At 31.7% G+C, this 21,482-nt stretch overlaps 1 protein-coding gene across 1 annotated transcript in view; it reads right to left on the reverse strand.

Moving 5' to 3' along the window:
* Positions 1 to 21,482, reverse strand: part of LOC126878981 (uncharacterized) — a 131,388-nt gene that overhangs the window by 20,810 nt on the left and 89,096 nt on the right. The window contains exon 4 of the mRNA XM_050641844.1: positions 17,149 to 17,382. Coding sequence (XP_050497801.1) covers positions 17,149 to 17,382 — 234 coding nt within the window. The remainder of the gene's footprint in view (positions 1 to 17,148; positions 17,383 to 21,482) is intronic.

Genomic DNA, 21,482 nt, shown 5'->3' on the forward strand with positions numbered 1-21,482 from the left:
AATTTCTATTTTATAATATTTTTATTTACTTGTTATATTAAAAATCTCTACTTCTAAAAATTTTAAAGCTAATTGGTTCTCACCAGAGCCATAAATTCCACAAAAAAAATTAAAAAATAAAAAAAAATTAAAAAAAAATTCCCACGCATTACTACAATCTTCCTCGAGGCACTTATCAGTGGAAAGTTATGTTGCAAAATTGTTCATCAAGTTATCACGGAAAAGGATAACATGGTAGATTTTTTCTAACGACGCGGCTGCTCCCGGGTTAAAAAAATTTCGAAGTTAATTATTGATATAAATTACAATAATTATTGTATTAAATAAACCAGTTTAAGTAATTTTATTAGCAGTTTATATAAGATTAATGACTAGTATATTAAAAACGGCGTGCACGACGTTAACCTAACTTCAGCCCGTGAGTAATGACCGTATGAGTAATGAACTATTACTCACGGGTAAAGTAATGGGTGTTCGTTCCAAGTGACATGAAAACCGTCCTTCGCACTGCCCTCGTCATGCGCATTATAAAAAATTCGTTCCAAGCAAGCATGAACGATGATTCGTATCGTACACTATGTTGTTCTAAGCAATCCATGTACCGTTTCGGAATCGGTAACTGAACGGTCTTTTTGATGCATGCCTTCAAGCAGAAACTATTTGTACTGACTTGCGCAGTTAAGATTGTTTTCATTTTTATACATCATTTATCACTGGTCACTGCTATCAGCTGATGATTCAATAATAGAATAATTTACGCCATTATACCTGTGAATCTCGATTTTCGTTTACATAATTGAGGCGCTCAGAACAACAGGGGCCTAACCCCAAAAACGAAGTTTTGAGATAAATGCAATATTTGCATTCGTATTTACATTGTACTTATGGGATGGCGCTACAAATTATGTAGCGTCATTTAGCCAAATATAGAGGTAGGTTGTGTAGACCCATGTTGCTGCTTTTATTGATAAAAATATTTAATTTGTGGGTTAGGCCACTGTTGCTCTGAGCGTCTCAATTATTAAAGCTTGTCACGCACTGGGAGCTAAACTATAACCATTGTTTATACAGGGAGATAGTTGGTCAGCCCAATAGGTAAATATGTTAGATTCAAATTGAGACAGTCACCAGATGTCCCCACAATTTCTGTCAGGGTCGTAACGTCAAAATGCATAGACACCAAGTTGGATACGATCCTATTCATAACACCCTAACTCGCATACATATTAAGTAAAATAAATATATAGAAGAGTATACTTAGAAATTGAATTAATGATGTCATGCTACTATACATTATATACAGGGTGTAACAAAAATACAGGTCATAAATTAAATCACATATTCTGGGACCAAAAATAGTTCGATTGAACCTAACTTACATTAGTACAAATATGCACACAAAAAAAGTTACAGCCCTTTGAAGTTACAAAATGAAAATAGATTTTTTCCGATATATCGAAAACTATTAGAGATTTTTTAATGAAAATGGACATGTGGCATTGTTATGGCATAAACATCCTACAAAGAAATTATAGTGAAATTTGTGCAGCCCATAAAAATTTTATGAGGGTTTCGTTCCCTTAAACCCCCCTCCCAAACTTTTATGTGCGTTCTAAGTAAATTATTATTTTAGTACCATTAGTTAAACACAATGTTTTTAAAACTTTTTTGCCTCTTAGTACTTTTTGGATAAACCAGTTTTAATCGAGATGCGGCTTCTTTTTTAATATGTTTACATAAAAATTTTATGGGGGGTTTGTGCCTTTAAACCCCCCAAATGTTTGTGTACGTTCCAATTAAACTATTATTGCTGTACCATTAGTTAAACACAGTGTTTTTAAAACTTTTTTGCCTCTTAGCCTTTTTCAGATAAGGCACCTTTTATCGAGATGTGGCTTCTTTTTTAATATAGTTCAAAGTATACCTCAATCTGTAATTTATAAATAAATTTTCATATTATTACCAAGTCTCTAAAATCGTACTTCACAGTACACAAATATGTGGTGGATTTGACAAAATATTCAAAATATCTGAAAAAAAGTAACTTTTCGAAAAAGTACTAGGAGGCAAAAAAGTTTTAAAAACATTGTGTTTAACTAATTGTGCCACAATGATAATTTAATTGGAACGTACACAAAAGTTTGGGGGGGTTTAAGCGAACAAAACCGCCATACAATTTTTATGGGGTGCACAAATTTCACTATAATTTTTTTTAAAGATGTTCCTATCATAGGAATGTTACATGTCCGTTTTCAATAAGAAACCTCAAACAATTTTCGATATAAATAATAATAATAATAATAATAATAAAGACTTTTTATTCATTTGGTATGTAAAACAAATAAGCATATAGTTACAGCACATTGAAGAATATAGAACAAAAGCAAAAAAAGTTAAACCCTATTGGGATAACATCTGGCGAAGTCTAGCTAAAGCTACTCTTACTTAACCAAATGTTAATCCCCGACGCTTCTAATTAATCTAAAAATAAACCTAAACTAACTAATTAAAAAGGAACCTAACTTACAATTATATATATATATATATATATATATATATATATATATATATATATATATATATATATATATATATATAAAAATAAATAAGCAAAATCATTGGCTAATACTCGTAAAGTGAATGTGAATTTAGTTGGAAATATATAAAATGATGAAGGGTCATCATTCCATACATTTCTGTGCAACTATATACACCGGTGTTTCGGCCTATTTGGGCTTCGTCAGTATAGTGTAGCAAGTTAAAAAAGTTGTTTGTTAACTTGTAAAAGGATTACTACAAGAGCAAGAGGTATTATATAATATAATTACAAGCCCAAATAGGCCGAAACACCGGTGTATATAGTTGCACAGAAATGTATGGAATGATGACCCTTCATCATTTTATATATTTCCAACTAAATTCACATTCACTTTACGAGTATTAGCCAATGATTTTGCTTATTTATTTTTATATTTGTACTCGATTATCCAACATCATTTTATATATATATATATATATATATATATATATATATATATATATATATATATATATATATATATATTTAAAAAAGTCGATTTTTATTTTGTAACTTCAAAGGACTGTAACTTTTTTTAGGTGCACATTTGTACTAAGGTAAGTTGGTTCAATCAGACTATTTTTGGTCTCAGAATATGTGATTTAATTTATGACCTGTATTTTTGTTACACCCTGTATATGTATATAATAGCATGACATCAGTAATTCAATTTCTAAATATATTTTTCCATATATATTTATTTTTCTTAATATGTATGCGAGTTGGGGTGTTATGAATAGGATCGTATCCAACTTGGTGTCTATGCATTTTGACGTTGCGACCCTGACAGAACGTGTGGGGACATCTGGTGACTGTCTCAATTTGAATCAAACAAATTTTCCTATTGGGCTGACCAACTATCCCTATAGAAACAATGCTATAACATATATTATAGATTTGTTCGCGCAGCATGCCCCGAACGTGCCCTGAACTTACCCAGAGGGGGTACGCCTGCTTCGGGCATGCTGTGCGAATAAATCTATATTATATACAGTGTGTCAATTTGAAAAGTTGCCACTCCCTATAATTTGGTCCTTATAGAAAATCCAAAAATATGTAAAAACACGTCAAATTTATTTGTGAGGGGGACATTTTGTAGACCAATTTTCAACTAAATTACATCAACCCTATAGCGGTGGCGGACACAACCCCCAAAATCTTTAATGGAAAGGGGGTTGAGTGATACCTCATTTTGAAGGTCATTAAATTACCTTTTCAAATATACCACATGCCTTATATTTCTTTTCTGTAGTTTTGGAAAAATCTTGGACTCAATACTCTAAAAAATTTTGGAGTTCTGAACTCGATACTTAAGAGGATCGGAACGTATTTCCGGCTGCAATGCTATTCAAATGGGGATTCATTTTTTTCAAATCCTGAGAAAACTAATAATAATTTTTGAAAAATTTAAACGCAGAATAAAAGATTACGTTATTAGCGAGGGCCGAAAGTCCCTGAGAACTTCTATAATGTTTATTTTAATAAGTTACAGGGATGAAAAACTAAGAGAAAAGTTAGTGTGATTTTTAATTTCAAATATCTCATTCAAAATAAACTTTTTATTTATTCTAAGGGACTTTCGGCCCTCGGTAATAATTTAGTCTTTCATTCTGCGTTTAAATTTTTCAAAAATATTTATTGGTTTTTTCAGGATTTGAAAAAAATAAACATAATGCCGTGGTAATATTTTCCAAATCTATCTTTGTCTTACAACGCACTCAGCCGAATATAATATTGTCAGCATATATTGTCAGTCAGACACTGACAATCAGTGACAATTTTAAATATTTGACATTGCATCGGGAATATGTTGAGTTATTGATTAAATATTATTGATATATAGTGTATTTGATAAATAATTTATTTAAGACGTGAACTTAATAAAAAGTTATTTATTGTGTATTATTTGTGGAAGATCCACGCAGAGAATACATCAGGATAATATATATTCTGTGATCCAAGTATTTTGTTGTTAAAGATGTTCAAAATTGTAAGCGTTTCATTTCAATATATTATTAAAAAAATCACTTTAACACTTTTCCTCTTTTCTCGATTGAGTATTAGTTTTTGTTGTACAAATAAATTATTACAATCACTGAATACATAGTTAGTGAAAAAATTATCACATTTATTAACTGAATTAATAATTTGCAATTATAAAAATAACAGTTATCCAAGAACATTCAAAAGCCATCTCTTTAAATTAATGATGACATTTTCAAGTAGAATGACATTCTAGTAATGTTTACATATCCATACCAATGTGAATTTTACTACACGTCATTTGCCGTGTAAAGACAGAAAAAGTAGGGATTCACGTAAAATATTTGCGAATTATGTACCCATAGCCTTAATATATTTACGGTTTTATTTGATTTTTCCAAAAATACTTCAAAAAAACACTCTAAATACTTCAACGCCCCAAAAAAATTCAATTTGGAGTTCAATACTCCAAAAAAATTTTTGGAGTTCTGAACTCGATATTTAATATCTGTACGGTTTCACTTGATTTTTCCAAAATTACTGAAGAGAAATATAATGTATGTATGTGGTATTTTTGAAAAGGTAATCGAACGATTTTTAAAATGAGGTAACACTCAACCCCCTTTCCATTAAAGATTTTGGGGGTTGTGTCCGCCCCCGTTAGAGGGTTAGTGTAATTTGGTTGAAAACTGGTCTATAAAATGTCCCCCTCACAAATAAATTTCAGGTGTTTTTGTATATTTTTAGATTTTCTATAGGGACCAAATTATAGGGAGTGGCAACTTTTCAAATTGACACCCTATATAGTTTAGCTCCCCGTGCGTGACAAGCTTGATTCTTTTTTTTTCGAATTAATCTTAAAAATATGGTTAATTTAGAAGACAGCGATTGTATGTCAGATATCGATACTGAGGAAGATTTTGAAGTTGAAGTGATGTTTAATGAATATGTAACCATCTAGCAAACCATCAACACATTCACGTGGTACTGGTACTGAAAATGGCTCCGGCTCAACTCGAATTTGAAATGGTACACAAACACGTTCCAAGAGGGTTACGTACCGGTAATCGGTTCGGTATCGAAAAAAAACCGTTCAATGGCGATTCTGCGCAATAAAACAGTCCAATCGATTTCGTAACGGTTCAAGGGATCGTACAAATCTATTATTTATTCAAAAAAAGTGAATACTGAGCATGTCATTAAACGGTCGTAGAAAAATATTATTGTAAATTATAATTTTAACCTCGAGTAGCTGATAATTGAAGGGGTTAGAAGTAAAAGGGCTTAAGTGCACTTTTCTAAAAATATCATCGAAGTACAGATTCGCATACTTAAATAGTATTATAACTTGGTGGTAAAAGGATTCAAGCATTTCGCAAAGGATTTCGCCCTAAGTCGCATCTATCGCCATTACATTTACTTTAATGAAAACAGTTGCATTGTGCATTGGTAGTAAACAAGTTTAAGTGAGCTTGAACCTTTTTACCACAAAACTATTTTTAGTATTCCGTAAAACCCGCATGTTAATACAGGAGTAATTTCAAGTATGTAAATAAATATTACATTTGTACCGAGTTTTGAAGACTAATTATGCAAACGTATTATGCAACGTGCCAGTTGTAGTTACACTGTGGATAACAGCTGGGATAAAAATGATTAGTAGTAGTTAAAATCTGCACTTGCAATGTTTTACCAGTATAACATTTATCAACACATGTACCGATTCAAGTACATTTTTTTAATAATTGAAAAAAAGGAAGGATATAGTAAGAGTAATAATATAACCTTATATTTTTATTATTTTAGAGAACATTGTACACTAGACATATTTTACTTTAATGACTCCTAGAATTTTTAAACCTCAAGCAACTTTGAAGCTGATTATCTCAGAACTATCAAAACTGCACTTAAACCCTTTTACGTGTGACCACCTCGATTATTACAATTTTTTACTAATTAAAATAAAGAATGTCGTAGAAAAAGTATAGTATTCTACTCGCATGGATGGCTATCACTCATTAAATGCTCGTCGAATAATACTTCTTCTTCTTCTTCAGGCGACATTTCCGCTACGGAGGTTGGCAATCATCATAGCTATTTTAATTTTTGAGGCAGTAGCTCTAAATAATTGTTTTGAGCTGCATCCAAACCATTCTCTCAGGTTCTTCAGCCATGAAATTCGTCTTCTTCCGATGCTTCTTCTGCCATCTATCTTTCCTTGCATTATGAGTCGCAGGATGCCATACTTCTCGCCCCGCATCACATGTCCCAGATACTGTAGCTTTCTTTCTTTAATTGTAAGTTCAACTTCCTTCTCTTTACCTATTCTTCTCAGTACTTCATTGTTCGTAACTCTATCTACCCAGGAGACCTTCATAATTCTTCTATAGGTCCACATTTCAAAGGTGTTAAGTCGTCTCATTGTCTCTAGATTTAACGTCCATGATTCCACTCCATAGTATAAGTACACTGTATACGTAAAATTTTGTTAGGCGTACTTTAAGAGTTATTGTTAATCTTTGCTACATAAAGAATATATTATTTACAGATAAATACTACAGTATTAGTTATTTTATAATTATATATTGAATAATTGTATGCTTTTCTGTATGTACATGCAATAATACTCCGGTCAACTTACAAATCCGAGGTTACAAAAATTACCAGCCAGCTGAAAATTGGCAGGATTGTTCAAAACACCATCATAAATGAAATCTAAAAAGTCCTCATAAATCCGCCCCGAGCAAAAAAATTTACGCGGTGTCAAAGGTCGCCAAATATGGTTTTTAGCGCTTTTCAGCGAAATGGTAAGTTTTATCATAAAATTAGTTCTAACAAAAAATGCAGATTAGATAATTATCTATAAAAAATGTTTCATTCCCTTTTTTTTAGCCACCGTTTTTGAGATATAACGATTATTAAAAAAGTTGTAATCGTCATAAAATGCACACGTTCCACACCACCTTTGAGATAGTGTACTTAGCGCGTTTTATAACATGGTTTCCCCAGTAGGCCTATTCCACGGATCTGTTATGATTCTGTTTAATTTAAAGCTATTGAATAATTGATATTGGCAAGGGTTAAAAATGATAAAAGTTATAAAAAGCGGTATAAATTAAAATAAAGGGAAATTTATCCAACTGGTTCATAATTTTCTAATACTTCTGCTTCCTCTTCTCCTTGTTCTTCTTCTTCTTCGCCTTCTAGGTCTTCTTCTTCTTCTTGTTCATCCTGGATGACATATTGCATGGCTCCTCGATAGAATCAAATGAATTCTCAATTGTTGGTGATTCAACATTGGAGCACGACCGGTTTTGACAATTAATACATGCTACCGAACAAAACAGTTCAACTTTTCACAGTTGCAAAAAATTGTGTTCAGGAGTTTTTCCGGCGCAGGTGGGAGTAAAGTTGGAATTGGTTCTAATTAGTGTTGGAAAATTCTCGAGAATGAAAAATCGGAGAATATTCTCGAGAATATTCTCGAGAATATTCTCGATATGGAGAATTTTCTGAGAATGAACCACATGACGCACTTAAGAATATTGTTGAAGATGAAAAATAGGGTTTTACAAATCATGATATTATATACATAATTATGAGACGAAACAACAGTGTTCTTTGTATATAAAAAAATACAAAAACAACAGAAAACACAAAATTTCTTTGATAAAAAAAATGAAATTTTCTTCGTAACAGCAAATAATCGATGTGGTATGATAAAAGATGAGACCTCAGATTCAGAATCTATTTCTACCATTAGCTCATCCTAGTCATCTACAATCTGCATTTCAATGTACTGATGAGTTGTGGATTTTGTTTTTCACGAGTGGCCAGCTCAGTCATGGATTGGTCTACGTCTAACAATTTTAAATTGTGAGCAATAAAAGTTACCTTACGAGCTCGTTCAGCAGTGAGCCGGTTTCTTTTAGAGGAGTGGATAAAAAAACCATAAGTACTGAAACTTGTTTCAGTCGCTGCACTGGATGAAGGGATGCTTAATATATCAACTACTATTTTAGTTAATTTTGTTCCGAAACATGTACCTTTTCACCATTTGATTAAGTCTAGTTTTTCAATTGATTTTACAACGTATGGTTTTCCAAAAAATCCCTCCTTAGACGATAAAGTGCCAAATCTGCCATTATTTCAGCCGACTCATCACCATATCTTAAAGTTGCTAAATTATCTACAAACTCAGTTTTGTCAACTTGTTCTTCTCTGCTTAAATGAACACCATTCTAAATATTTGCACGTTAATATTGCACCAAAACAATAAATATTGACGCTGTAAACACCCTTGCTAGTGGTTCATGGGATTAGCAAAAACAGTATACCTACATATTTTTTAAATTATAATAATTTGACCCGTATCTAGTTTTTATTTTTGTTTAGGTTTTTGAAATGTTTGCCGACAAAATTCTCGAGAGAATTTTCTGGCCGAGAATATTCTCTTCTAACATCACTAGTTCTAATGAACTGTCGACTAAGTTCCATCCCCAGTCTTTTGGATCTAGCTGATCAGCCACACTTGAACTTGGTAATATACCCGAAAAAGATGTTGATGAGCAGCCGCTGAGGTTGGGAAAAGATTAGATAACTGCAGTTGTTTTTTATTTCGAGTATTTTTAAAATAGTAAATGATTTGTGTATGTGTAAAAGTGTAAAAATAGTACATGATTTTGACACTGCAAAAGTAGATAAACTTTTCGATGGTTATATTTCCGTTTGGTGTTGAGCTTTTCCAGGTTTAAAAAAAGTTTTTTCGATTGGAGATCGAGCATTGAGTACCTAATACGAGCAAGTGTACATCTTCATCTACAACAATAGTTGTATTTGTTAAATTGAATTGCTCTATTATGGCTGTTTCAATTATCATTACGTCAGCATCAATGCAAAAGTAGATAAACTTTTCAATGGTTATATTTCCGTTTGGTGTTGAGCTTTTCCAGGTTTAAAAAAAGTTTTTTCGATTGGAGTTCGAGCATTGAGTACCTAATACGAGCAAGTGTACATCTTCATCTACAACAATAGTTGTATTTGTTAAATTGAATTGCTCTATTACGGCTGTTTCAATTATCATTACGTCAGCATCAATATATTTTCAGCAGTAAACAGAAAACAACACGAAATAAGTTAAAAACTATAGGTTTAACACGTAATTTCGCTCCGGAGTAGTACTGAAGACTAATTAATACCTCGAGGGTGTCATTTACCTGAAGGATTTCGCCACCCAGGAAGATTACGATGTAATTTGCATAATAGTTATAATATAAGACTAAATTTGCATAAAGTTTATTGTGTATTGTAATGTTTATTAGAACTTAGCAATAAATATTTTGCCTACAAAGTTGGCCTTGAATATGGTGTTCAAACCCTTCTGAGAAAAGAATAGGTAAGGTGTTTAGATTAGCCGACGTACCGATAGAACGTGTTTAGAATAGAATACTTTGTCATATCAATTTACTATTTTTGTTGGGAATTAGCCGTAAAATTGAAATAATAAGTCTTATGATTTTCGCGTTATATTCACTTTGTAAAGATTTTTTTTGTTGGTGTTGTAATATAATACAGCTTATACATCGCATCCCTCGGTAGACCGCAAGCTGTATAGTAGAAACGCCCCGGTAGACCGCATACTATAGTAGCACCTACGATCCTAGCCACGCAGACAATTGAATAGGAGATGTTTCTCAAGGTTACACTGGCGTGTAAAATGAGGGACAGGGTTTCTTTTTACCCAGCATTATCATATTTTTAATATCTTTTATTATTATGTGTAATATAATAATATAAGATATTATAAATATGATAATTACCGGAGAACGGCAGTTCTCGCCAGTGGCGCACAATACCCCTACATGCGACACTATATATACACGAAATTTTCGATTTTCTAAATCTGACTGAATAGAAAATTGGGCCAAATCCCATCTTAAAGTATAGACTTTAAGACTCACCCATCCATATGTCAACTCTCCATTTTGGTCCAAGGGTGTAGATTTTACGGCCCTTCCCATTTAGGATCTGTTTTTTGTTCTCGTCCCCAAAACTCCCAAAAATTTAAAAAATTTAAGTCCCACCTTTGCGGATTCTGATAGTACCTACTAATCATTACCTTTCCAACGCATGTCTAATTTTGAAAATCGGTTATACCATTCAAAAGTTACCGAGCTCAGAAGTATGACTCAATTTTTATTTAAAAAGGGGAAAATTTTTGTGGATATGTATGTATGTATGTATGTGTGTGGAAAAGTTACACCGATCTGAATATTTTTCATTTTCAAGTTACATGGAGAAAAAGGAAGATTTTTAAGAAAATTTAAATATGCACTCTATAATTTGATCTTATTTTTTTCAAAAACCATTCATTTTAAACCCGCTCAACTTTTTGAACATAAAAATAACACTGTAGTTAAATGTATTGTAGAAGAAAAACGATGCATTTAAATTCTTGTGGATGAGGGGTTAAATATACTTCTCAAGTTTTTTCTTAAAATTCGTTAGTCATAAATGTTTTGCAGAATATCTCGCTTAGTTTGAATGTAATCGACATTTAATATTGCTTATTTTAAAGGACTTTTCAAGCACAATAAAAGGTATTGGTAGCATTATACACCTAAAATCGACCGTTTCTCTGTTATTTCAAGTTGAATACACTGATTTGAGCACGCACCAAAAAAACAAATTCTTTTTACCTACCATATCTCTTTTTGTGTTATAACTAGAAGATTGAAGAAGGAACGAATCTCTTTGTTTTTTTATGAGCTACAAAAATGTTTTATATAATTTTTTTAGTTAGATGCATTGTTTTTAAGGTATTCGCAAAAAACCGTTTGAAAAGGTGTTATAGAATAGAATAGAATATAGAATAGAAATATGCTTTATTGTCACTGAAAATACAAATTTTATGGACAAAGCTTAATTAAAGTCAGAAAAAATAAATAAATAATATCTAACAATAACAATAACAAATACAATTTTCTGAAATTTGATAAATCGTCAATATAAAAAAAAATATACATACATACAAAATATAAGTTAATAAAGTAAAGAAAAAAAAAACAAAATCGATATATTGCAACAATTTATAGAAATTGCAAATGAAATGAATTATATTTCAATGAAAATGGCCAATTTTCAACCACGAATAACTCAAAAAGTATTGAGTTTTCGAAAAAAATTATAGAACAGTTTTTGCTTAGAATTAGGTTCTCTAGCAACTTCCGTAGTTGTTTAACCAAAAAGTTTTCCACCCCCGAGAAAGGGTGGGAACCGCCCCCCAAGACAAAAGCACACATCGGTATAGGGTAGACTTTGAATAAGGAGATATTTTCAGGCTATTCCTAAAATTTCATTAAAATCCATGCAGTAGGATAGAATTCGGAGGCAATAACCTATTCTTGCTCTCATTGACTGCCCTACTATAGGGCTAAGAAGATACAAAATGGCATATTTTTGGGCATATATATCTTAGGTTCAAGGAGAGACAGGAAGACCACAAATACACCAAATCTTGTTGAGTTAATCTTTCAAATGGTGCCTGAGCGGTCAAGATCATACCTACACACGGCTTAGTATAGCCGAAAAACTGAAGAACTAATCTTTGAAAATTTTGGTTTTTCGACAATTACTCATTTCAACCTACGATTTGCACCAATAACTGAGTGTTTGTAGGGGGACTCTAGACGCATCTAACGGTGTATACCACATATCTAGGAAAATTCAAATTTTTAAGTTATATGCTTCATAAGTATGATCAAATCTATTTCTTATGGGAAAAACGGTTTTTCAAGCTCAATAATTCCTGTAATACCTTCAGTTATCATACTTGACCTTGGAAGCATCAGATACTACTTGTCAATACGTTTTAAACTCATGTTTAATGATCAAAATCGGTTAAGCCGTTCAGAAGTTATAGAGCTCCAAAGGTATAATCCATTTAATCATTATCGCCGAAATAGTTTATGTAGTTGTAGTGCTTACGACGCTAAATTGATAGCGCAATCCGAGTTCATTTACCGGCCATCCGAATATTTTTTTAATCTATTTCGAATAGAAAAAAATCTAGTGTACATTCGATGGACACTAAATCATTTGAGAGATAATGCCATAAACGCGACCATTTATAACGCTTAACGTGGAATCCAGAAACATTACATTTAACTTCATACATTTAGTTTACAAATAACTTTGAAAAACTCCTGATACAAGAATAAAAAACCGCTAAACGCCGTAGAAATGAGTGGTGCATACAATATTCCAGCTACAAAGGAGCTTATATGAGTATTAGGTACGTGGCACGAAAATGTATTTTCATTTTGGTGGAAAATAAAATTCGAGTTTTGGCGCGTTTTACTTCAAATTTAGCAAATATTATGGAAACGTCTTTTAAAATAATACTAGAATTTTATTTTCCACAAAAATGAACATACATTTTCGCGCCACGTACCTAATACTCATATTTATATTATCAGCTCCTTTGTAGCTGGAATATTGTATGCGTCACTCATTTTTACGGCGTTTCGCGGTTTTTTATTCTTGTATAAGATATACGTTAAGCTGACCGATACAATAATATGTTTACTTGTATTACAGCTGCAGTGATGTATATACGTGGTGTACTAATAAATATTATGACGATTATAACTCTTTTAACTCTTTGAATCGTTGTATTAAAAACGGTGGCTCTTAGGAAAAAAAGTATTAAGAAATTCTTTATAGATAATTATCTAGTCTACATTTTTTCTTAGAACTAATTTTATGAAAAAACTTACCGTTTCGCTGAAAATCGCTAAAAACCATATTTGGTGCCCTTTGACCCCGCGTAAATTTTTTTGCTCGAGGAAGGATTTATGAGGATTTTTAGATTTCATTTATGATGGTATTTTGAACAATCCTGCCAGTTTTCAGCTGGCTGGTAATTATTGTAACCTCACTCCTATTTTTGAGTCTACTAGGCCGGTCTATAAGTGGCCAAACTATTAGGGTCAGTTGATACATTTCCATATTTTTTAGTTTAAATTGTTATTTTGAGAACAGAATAGGTGTATTTTGAGAACAAAATAGGTGTGCATACTGTTTTATATTACTTTTTGTATTGTTTAATACTTTTTATGTGATAACATTATTACACCGCATTCTTTATGAAAGACGTCTTTTAAAACGCATTTGGTTCTATGCTGTTGTCGAGGTGACTCATGATGTTAGATCATTGTAAAAATTTTCAAATCGTTTTTAAACAACTGCAATTGGTAAAACAACACCTGCATATATCTGCATAAGGCTGGAGTCAAGTAAGTAAACTTTTTACAATATTTACCAAAAGGTGTGCTTTTGGTAGACAAGTGCATTCGTCAGACGACGCTCGAACTCGAGGGAGCAATTCCACTCCGACTGGCTTGTAGAAAGGGTTAAATATCCAATTAATATCCCGGTGTGGTCTGTTACCTCGGTAAAGGGTACAGGGAGCCTATACAGTGGGTCAAAGCCAAATGGAAGAAATTCATTATTTCGTTAATAAGCAATTTTGAAAAAAAAATCCGAAACAGGTCGATTTTTATGTTTAAGATTTTTTTGCTAGTGACGTCATCTATCTGGGTGTGATGACGTAATCGATGATTTTTTAATGAGAATAGGGGTCGTGTGCTAGCTCACTTGAAAGATTATTGAATTCTCTATTCAGGAATATAAAAATTAACAAAAATAGTCTATATAGGGTGTACAAACAATTTTTTTTAATTAAATTAATTGACACATAAAGAAGAATGTATGTAATTTATTTAATTCAAAGTATATTCTACTGCGGTCATACAACAGAAAAATATGTTTATTTGACAAGTAGACATTGCTTTTCACTTAATTAAATGTTTAAACTGCCAAGAGGCAGGTGAGTGGGCAGTGGCATTTTCTGTTTTATGGCAGCAGTAAAATATACATATTTTGAATTAAATAAATTACATAAATTCATCTTTTTGTGTCAATTAATTTAATTCAAAAAAATTTTGTTTTGACACCCTGTAAAATAATCATTATATTAATGTTTATATTACTGAATAGAGAATTGAATAACCTTTCAAATGAACTACAATACGACCTCTATTTTCATTTAAAAAAATAATCGATTATGTAATCACGCCCAGATGGATCAGCATTAGCATGATATAATATGCAAAAAAATCATAATTAAAAAAAATCGACCTCTTTCGGTCTTGTTTGGGCTTAATTAAAAAAACTTCTCCACGAAAAAATGAATTTATTCCTTTGGCTTTGACACATTGTATAACGTTGAATGGACTATGAGATACAAGCGCCTACTTGAAGCTTCACTACTATGCTTTGTTTTTAAACCAGGAGGAGTAAACTAAAAAGACAGATTAATATCCAAGAAAGTCACTAGAAAAATCACCAAATACATCTTCTTTTTTGGTTGATCATGTCGGCCTTCGACGATAATTCATAAATATTATATTATACTAATACGTCGCTAAAGAGTTCTAAAAACAGCTGTTTTTTATATAAAAGCAGACTGAAAATTTAAAAATTAAAGAATAACGCAGAAAACACAAAAATCGCCGATATAACGTAATTAACCTATGAAATGCCAATAGTGTCAAAATTTCATAAATGCCACTACTGTCAAAATTTCATAACAGTGGAGTAAACTTGCCTGAGGTTGGACTAATTACAAACAAGCATTACGGCGCGGTAAATTCGAATTACTTCTCCTGGTTTAAAAATAGAGCATATCACAGCTTAAATTATGGTTTAGTGCAGCCGATATGTGAAACAATTGTGCATTTAATGATAGAAGTATATAATTTGGACCACATATACTACACATATAAAGGTTCAAATTTAGATATAAGGCCATCTCAGATTTTGCCCGTTAAAAAAATGGCGGGCATTCAAAATGGCGACTATACATATGTGACTAATAACACGATAACTTTTGAACGAGACGTCAGATTTTAACCAAATTTGGTATGTATGTTCTTTTTTTGATGTATAAGATCGAGGTCTTGAACCGGAAGAATCGGTTTACCAGAAGTTGTGTTCTTCCTGGTTTTTATGTAAAAATATGTTGTTTTTTTTTCAATTCTTTCACCCTGTATGTATTAATTTTTCAAAAAGTTAATACCGCCATTAAAAAGAGCGTAAAACTATTTTTTAGGAAATATTTTAAACTTTTTAGTTATGTTAATTACCATTTAATAAATGCATAACGTATCTTCACATGTACCTATGTGCGGCAGATTCGTGGCAAATATAAGAATTATTGAGCATTTAATAGTAGAAACATATAATTTGGACCACATATACTACACATATAAAGGTTCAAATTTAGATATGAGGCCATCTCAGATTTTGCCTTTTACAAAAATGGCGGGCATTCAAAATGGCGACTATACATAATATGTGACTAATAGCACGATAACTTTTGAACGAGACGTCAGATTTCAACGAAATTTGGTATATAGGTACTTTTTTTGATGAATAAGATTGAGGTTTTGAACCGAAAGAATCGGTTTACCAGAGGTTGTGTTTTTACTCTTACTTTATGTAAAAATATGTTGTTTCTTTTTCAATTATTTCACCCTGTTTATATAAATTTTTCAAAAAGATAATACCGCCACTGGAAAGAGTGTAAAAATATTTTTTAGGAAATATTTTTAACTTTTTAGTTATGTTCATTACCATTTAATAAATGCATAACGTATGTTTACATGTACCTATGGGCGGCAGATTCATTTTGAATGCCCGCCATTTTTGTAAAAGACAAAATCAGAGACGGTCTCATATCTAAATTTGAATCTTTTTATGTGTAGTATGTGTGGTCCAAATTATATGCTTCTACCATTAAATGCATTATTAAATTATTATATTATTATTGGGTATATTGGGTATATAGGTACCTACACGTGAAGATACGTTATGCATTTATTAAATGGTAATTAATACAACTAAAGAGTTCAAAATATTTCCTAAAAAGTATTTTTACGCTCTTTTCAACGCCGGTATAATCTTTTTGAAAAATTAATATATACAGGGTGAAAGAATTGAACAAATAAACAACATACTTTTACAAAAAATCAGGAAAAACACAACTTCTGGTAAACCGATTCTTCCGGTTCAAGAGCTCGATCTTATACATAAAAAAATAACATATATACCAAATTTCGTTGAAATCGCACTTTTCGTTCAAAAGTTATCGTGCTATTAGTCACATATGTATTGTCGCCATTTTGAATGCCCGCCTTTTTTGTAAAAGGCAAAATCTGAGATGGCCTCATCTAAATTTGAACCTTTGTATGTATAGTATATGTGGTCCAAATTATATGCTTCTACCATTAAATGCACAATAATTCCTATAATATATGCACGAATCTGCCGCACATCGGTACATGTGAAGATAAGTTATGCATTTATTACATGGCAATTAAAATAACTAAAAAGTTCAAAATATTTCCTAAAAAATATTTTTAAGCTCTTTTCAATGCCGGTATTACCTTTTTAAAAAATTAATATATGCAGGGTAAAATTATACCTAAGAACAATTTTAATAAAAGGATAAACGATCTACTCACTTTTCCAATCTCTGGCAAAAAATCTGTCCAGAACATGGCTAATGTGAAAACGACTCCAAAAATATGTATCCACATAGCCAGATGAACCACAGACTGCTTTTTAGTTAGATGTGTGGTATAATTTGGACCATTACCAATAAACTGTGGTGGTGGCATACTGCTAGTATGTGGAAAAGAGACAGATCTTGACACGGTACTCAGAAATGTTGATGGAATTGTAATGTTTTGAATATCCTGAAAAATAAGTAATACATATATTAAAAACATACTATACTACTATCTAAAGTTGGATGTACATATAACAAAAAACATAAAAGGTATATACTATGTCTGTTGGAATAATTAGGAAAACGATATTACTACATTAAAACTCATTAAAGTGGTACTACAAATATATAGGTAAAGAGGTCATGGACCTATAAATAAAGATATCTTAATGAATAAAGAAAATCTTTATTTATAGGTCCATGAAAGAGGCATACTCGTATGTATAAAACTGTCTAATAACAACAAATTTGTCTAAAGGACTAAACCAGGGTTGATATTAGTCGTCCTTTCTTAAGACTTTTTAAAAAATGTACCCGTAAAACCACTAAAACGTAGGTTAAAGTCGATTTAAAGATTTATCAAAATCTTTTTGATAAAATTGTACTTTGTTTTTAATAAGCCTACCATTTTCTCTTAGGTTGTGGTCTCCAATAAATGCAGTAGGTTGCGTACAGAGTCACGCCGTAGGAAAATTGTTCATTTTCGTTACTTTTAACAAACTTTGAGGGACAAAAACTATCTTACAACCGAAAATAGTTAAACAAGAGAACAAATTCAAATTACGGGGTGTATTGAAGTGACCACTGACTTAGCCGGTTGTCTCCAATAGACGCCGTAGGCTGCGTACATCGTGTATTGGAGACCACCACCTTAGGGTTAACAATGCTACCATCGTGTATTCGGTTAGAACTAATAATATTGCAACCATATTGAATGTTAAAAAAGTGAATTTGCTAATGGTTTTGAAAACTGTACAGAAATATTTAAGTGCTATTTGGATATAGACTAGGATGACCAAACGTCTCGTAAAAACGGGATTTTCCCGTTTTTTAACGATGGTACCCGCGGTCCCAAAAGTCTTCCGGGGCGCCTAAATGCCCCATATTTACGTGGGGTTGATGATACACTTTTGTCGCGCCTCTCTTTGTCATTTTCGATTATTTTACTTCCACCTCTAAGTCAGGGTAAGAATCACTCCAACATTTTTAATGGCAAAGGTGATCAAATAAGATATCGTTTGAAAGCCCTTGCAATTATCTATACATTATTCTTTAAATTTTTTAATTCGGTCCAGTACTTTATTCGATTTATTACAAAAAAAAAATAATAAATTTTAAAATCTATATTTTTAGCTAGTTACGTAGTTCTCAGTTTACCAAATGGTGAAACTTGTTCTTTCCTTCATAGTGTTTGTATTTCTTTTTTCATTTTTCTTAACCCTCCGTTACACATCGACGACAGAACTATTCATTTGGGGTTTGCAAATAACCTATTAAACAACATATTGTTATACTAGTACTTTGTATTTTGTATCTGTTGTTTTCCAATAAAACATTTTCAAACATATTTTCATTTCTAAACACAATATAAAATAAAAAAGACTCACTCTAAAGAGAAAAAAGTTTTCACTGTAATGGCATATAAAATAACATGTTACTCTACATCCCACCAGACTGAAAATAATGGGAACCTTCTCTGGTTACACCTCCCAGACTTCTACAATTTGCAATCCATGCGGATGCTGAGACTAATAGTCTAGGCGCCAAATAGAGGTTACCGTGTCCTTTTCAATTCTGATGGACAAACTCAACGGTTTCTTATGGATTTTTGGCTGCTGATTACGAATTTCGAGGGTGGATTTCGATCCGAGTGGTCAAAAAATTGTTATAAACAATTTAATTGTTTATAAGACTCTGGCTCATAAACTAAAGGAAATAAAAAAGAATGTTTCAAATAAAATTTGTTCGTTGATAAAAAACGAAGAAAAAAACGTTTACTAAACGTAAATCCAACAATTAGAACTCAAGATATTGTAAAATTAGTGCACAATGCAAATTGCAAATTGGAAAATAAATATTTTTCGAAGCTTTAACGATCCTATCTCGGCTTCTATGCATGCAAATGAGCCTTAGATGGTCTAATTTTTAAGCTCTATTAATAGGCTTCCAAATAGAGTTTGTTAAATTATTTGATCTTCATTTGTTTTAAAGTTATACCCATTTGAAGTAATAATTTTCTTAAAAAAAATGTACATTAATTTTTTTATAAGGGTTTCAAGCAAAAAGCTATAAACATTTATACTTTAATTACCAATAATGATAGAAAAACTCAAAAGGAACATTTTGAACTTACGAAAATGTTTGTAAGTTTATTTTTGGCCAAGATATCGATATTTTAATAGTGCGCTCTGAGGCGCAAGATCGGCTCACCGCGTAAAGGTTCACGCGCTAACTTCTCGATGCAAATTATAATTTCTATGTAAATACGTTATCTTCATTTTTCATTTTTGAAGATCCTAATAAACTTTTATCATATAATTCTTATAATTAGGTCATCATACTGTACCTCGTATTACCTTTGATTCTATTTACTTTGTCTTCTATTTTTTGTACTAAATGAGAAAAAAAAACATTAAAAACTAATATTTCAGAAATAGAACTAAAAAGTAAGTTGAAATTATTTATTAATACTATTTTTACACACTTTTCGTTTCATGCATCTGAATCGAGATATACAGGGAATCTCAGCTTTTTGACATCTGCATAATAGGCTATTGATTATATTCAAAATAAGATAGCTAAAAGGAACTAGAACGTTAACGGGGTTTTATTACTTCATATGGTCAATTGACGGTTTATATATGAAAAAACCGCGGAGTGCTACCATTTAAAGGGGTGCGTTTTTGAGAAATAAGTGAATTAGTCCCTGGGCACAGGTTACATTAGGGCGAGTTCTATGCACTTTTGGTACAAACATATCTACATAAAAATTGTTCCTGGTTAAATTTCCTATCTAAATATCACTTTTTAAAGTCAATGATACTTTTTTTAAATATATTCAAAAGAAAAAGCACAAAGAAACCCAAAAGAAAGAAATTTTGTTTTTTGTCCACGAGGATATAGGTATAGGCATTGCTTTACAGAAAAAAAACCTACATATTTCTTCTTTAAAATGTTGTTTAGTAGAGGTAATTAAAATTTATAGTTTTCGAAATATGATTTTTCAAAATTCGCCACTCACAGCAATTTTGGGCAATTTTCCTTGTTATTTCGCAAATATTGTTCTGTAACTTTTTTCTACTTAACTTTAGGTATATGCAATGGTACACGTAATAGGAATAGAAATCAATTACCTTTAAAATGGTCTACTGTATAACATTGTACGACTTTTTTAAAGAGATTATGGTTTTTCAAGGTTTTATACTTTTAACGATTTTTTATAAAATAATATAAAAATAAAATATTATTATATAATATTATATTATATAAAATATAGTATAAATAATATAATATTATATTATATATTATACAATTTAAATGAACAACAAGATGATGATGACATAACATACGAAGAATACAGGGAAGCGATTTTAAAATTAAAAAATGGCAAGGGTGCAGGACACGATAATATTAAGGCTGAGCTAATTAAATATATGGAAGGAGAAGGATTACAATTACTATAGAAGATCATAAGGAGCTGTTGGCGTACCGGATGCATACCTAGAGATTGGACGCTTGCAACTATTCTACCATTACACAAAAAAGGCGATAAACATAAGTGTTCTAACTATAGAGGAATATCATTGTTGGTAGTTGCTAGTAAAATCTACGAAATAATACTAGAGAAAAAGCTGCGAGAAAATATCGAGGACACACTGGATGACAGCCAATGCGGCTTAAGGCCAGGGCGAGGTACAACCGATCTCATATTCACGGTGAGACAGTTATCAGAAAAAACCCTAGAGCATAACAGTAAGTTGTATCTCTGTTTTGTGGACTTGGAAAAAGCATTTGATCGGGCGCCACGTAACAAGATCTGGGAAATATTAAACCGTAGAAATGTGAAACCGAAGTTAATCCAAGCAATAAAGAGTATATATAAATGTACACGTAATAATGTAAGAACGAACAATTGCTCATCTCTAGAATTCTACACAAGGACAGGTGTAAGACAAGGTGGTGTTCTGAGTCCTTTGTTATTCATCACTCTAATGGACGAAATTGCAAAAGAATGCAGGGGTAAGGTAAAAAGAACTAGGGTTGGGGTGTATAAACTTCAACAAGTTT

Source organism: Diabrotica virgifera, chromosome 1, assembly GCF_917563875.1.
Source record: "Diabrotica virgifera virgifera chromosome 1, PGI_DIABVI_V3a".
NCBI classification, from domain to species: domain Eukaryota; kingdom Metazoa; phylum Arthropoda; class Insecta; order Coleoptera; family Chrysomelidae; genus Diabrotica; species Diabrotica virgifera.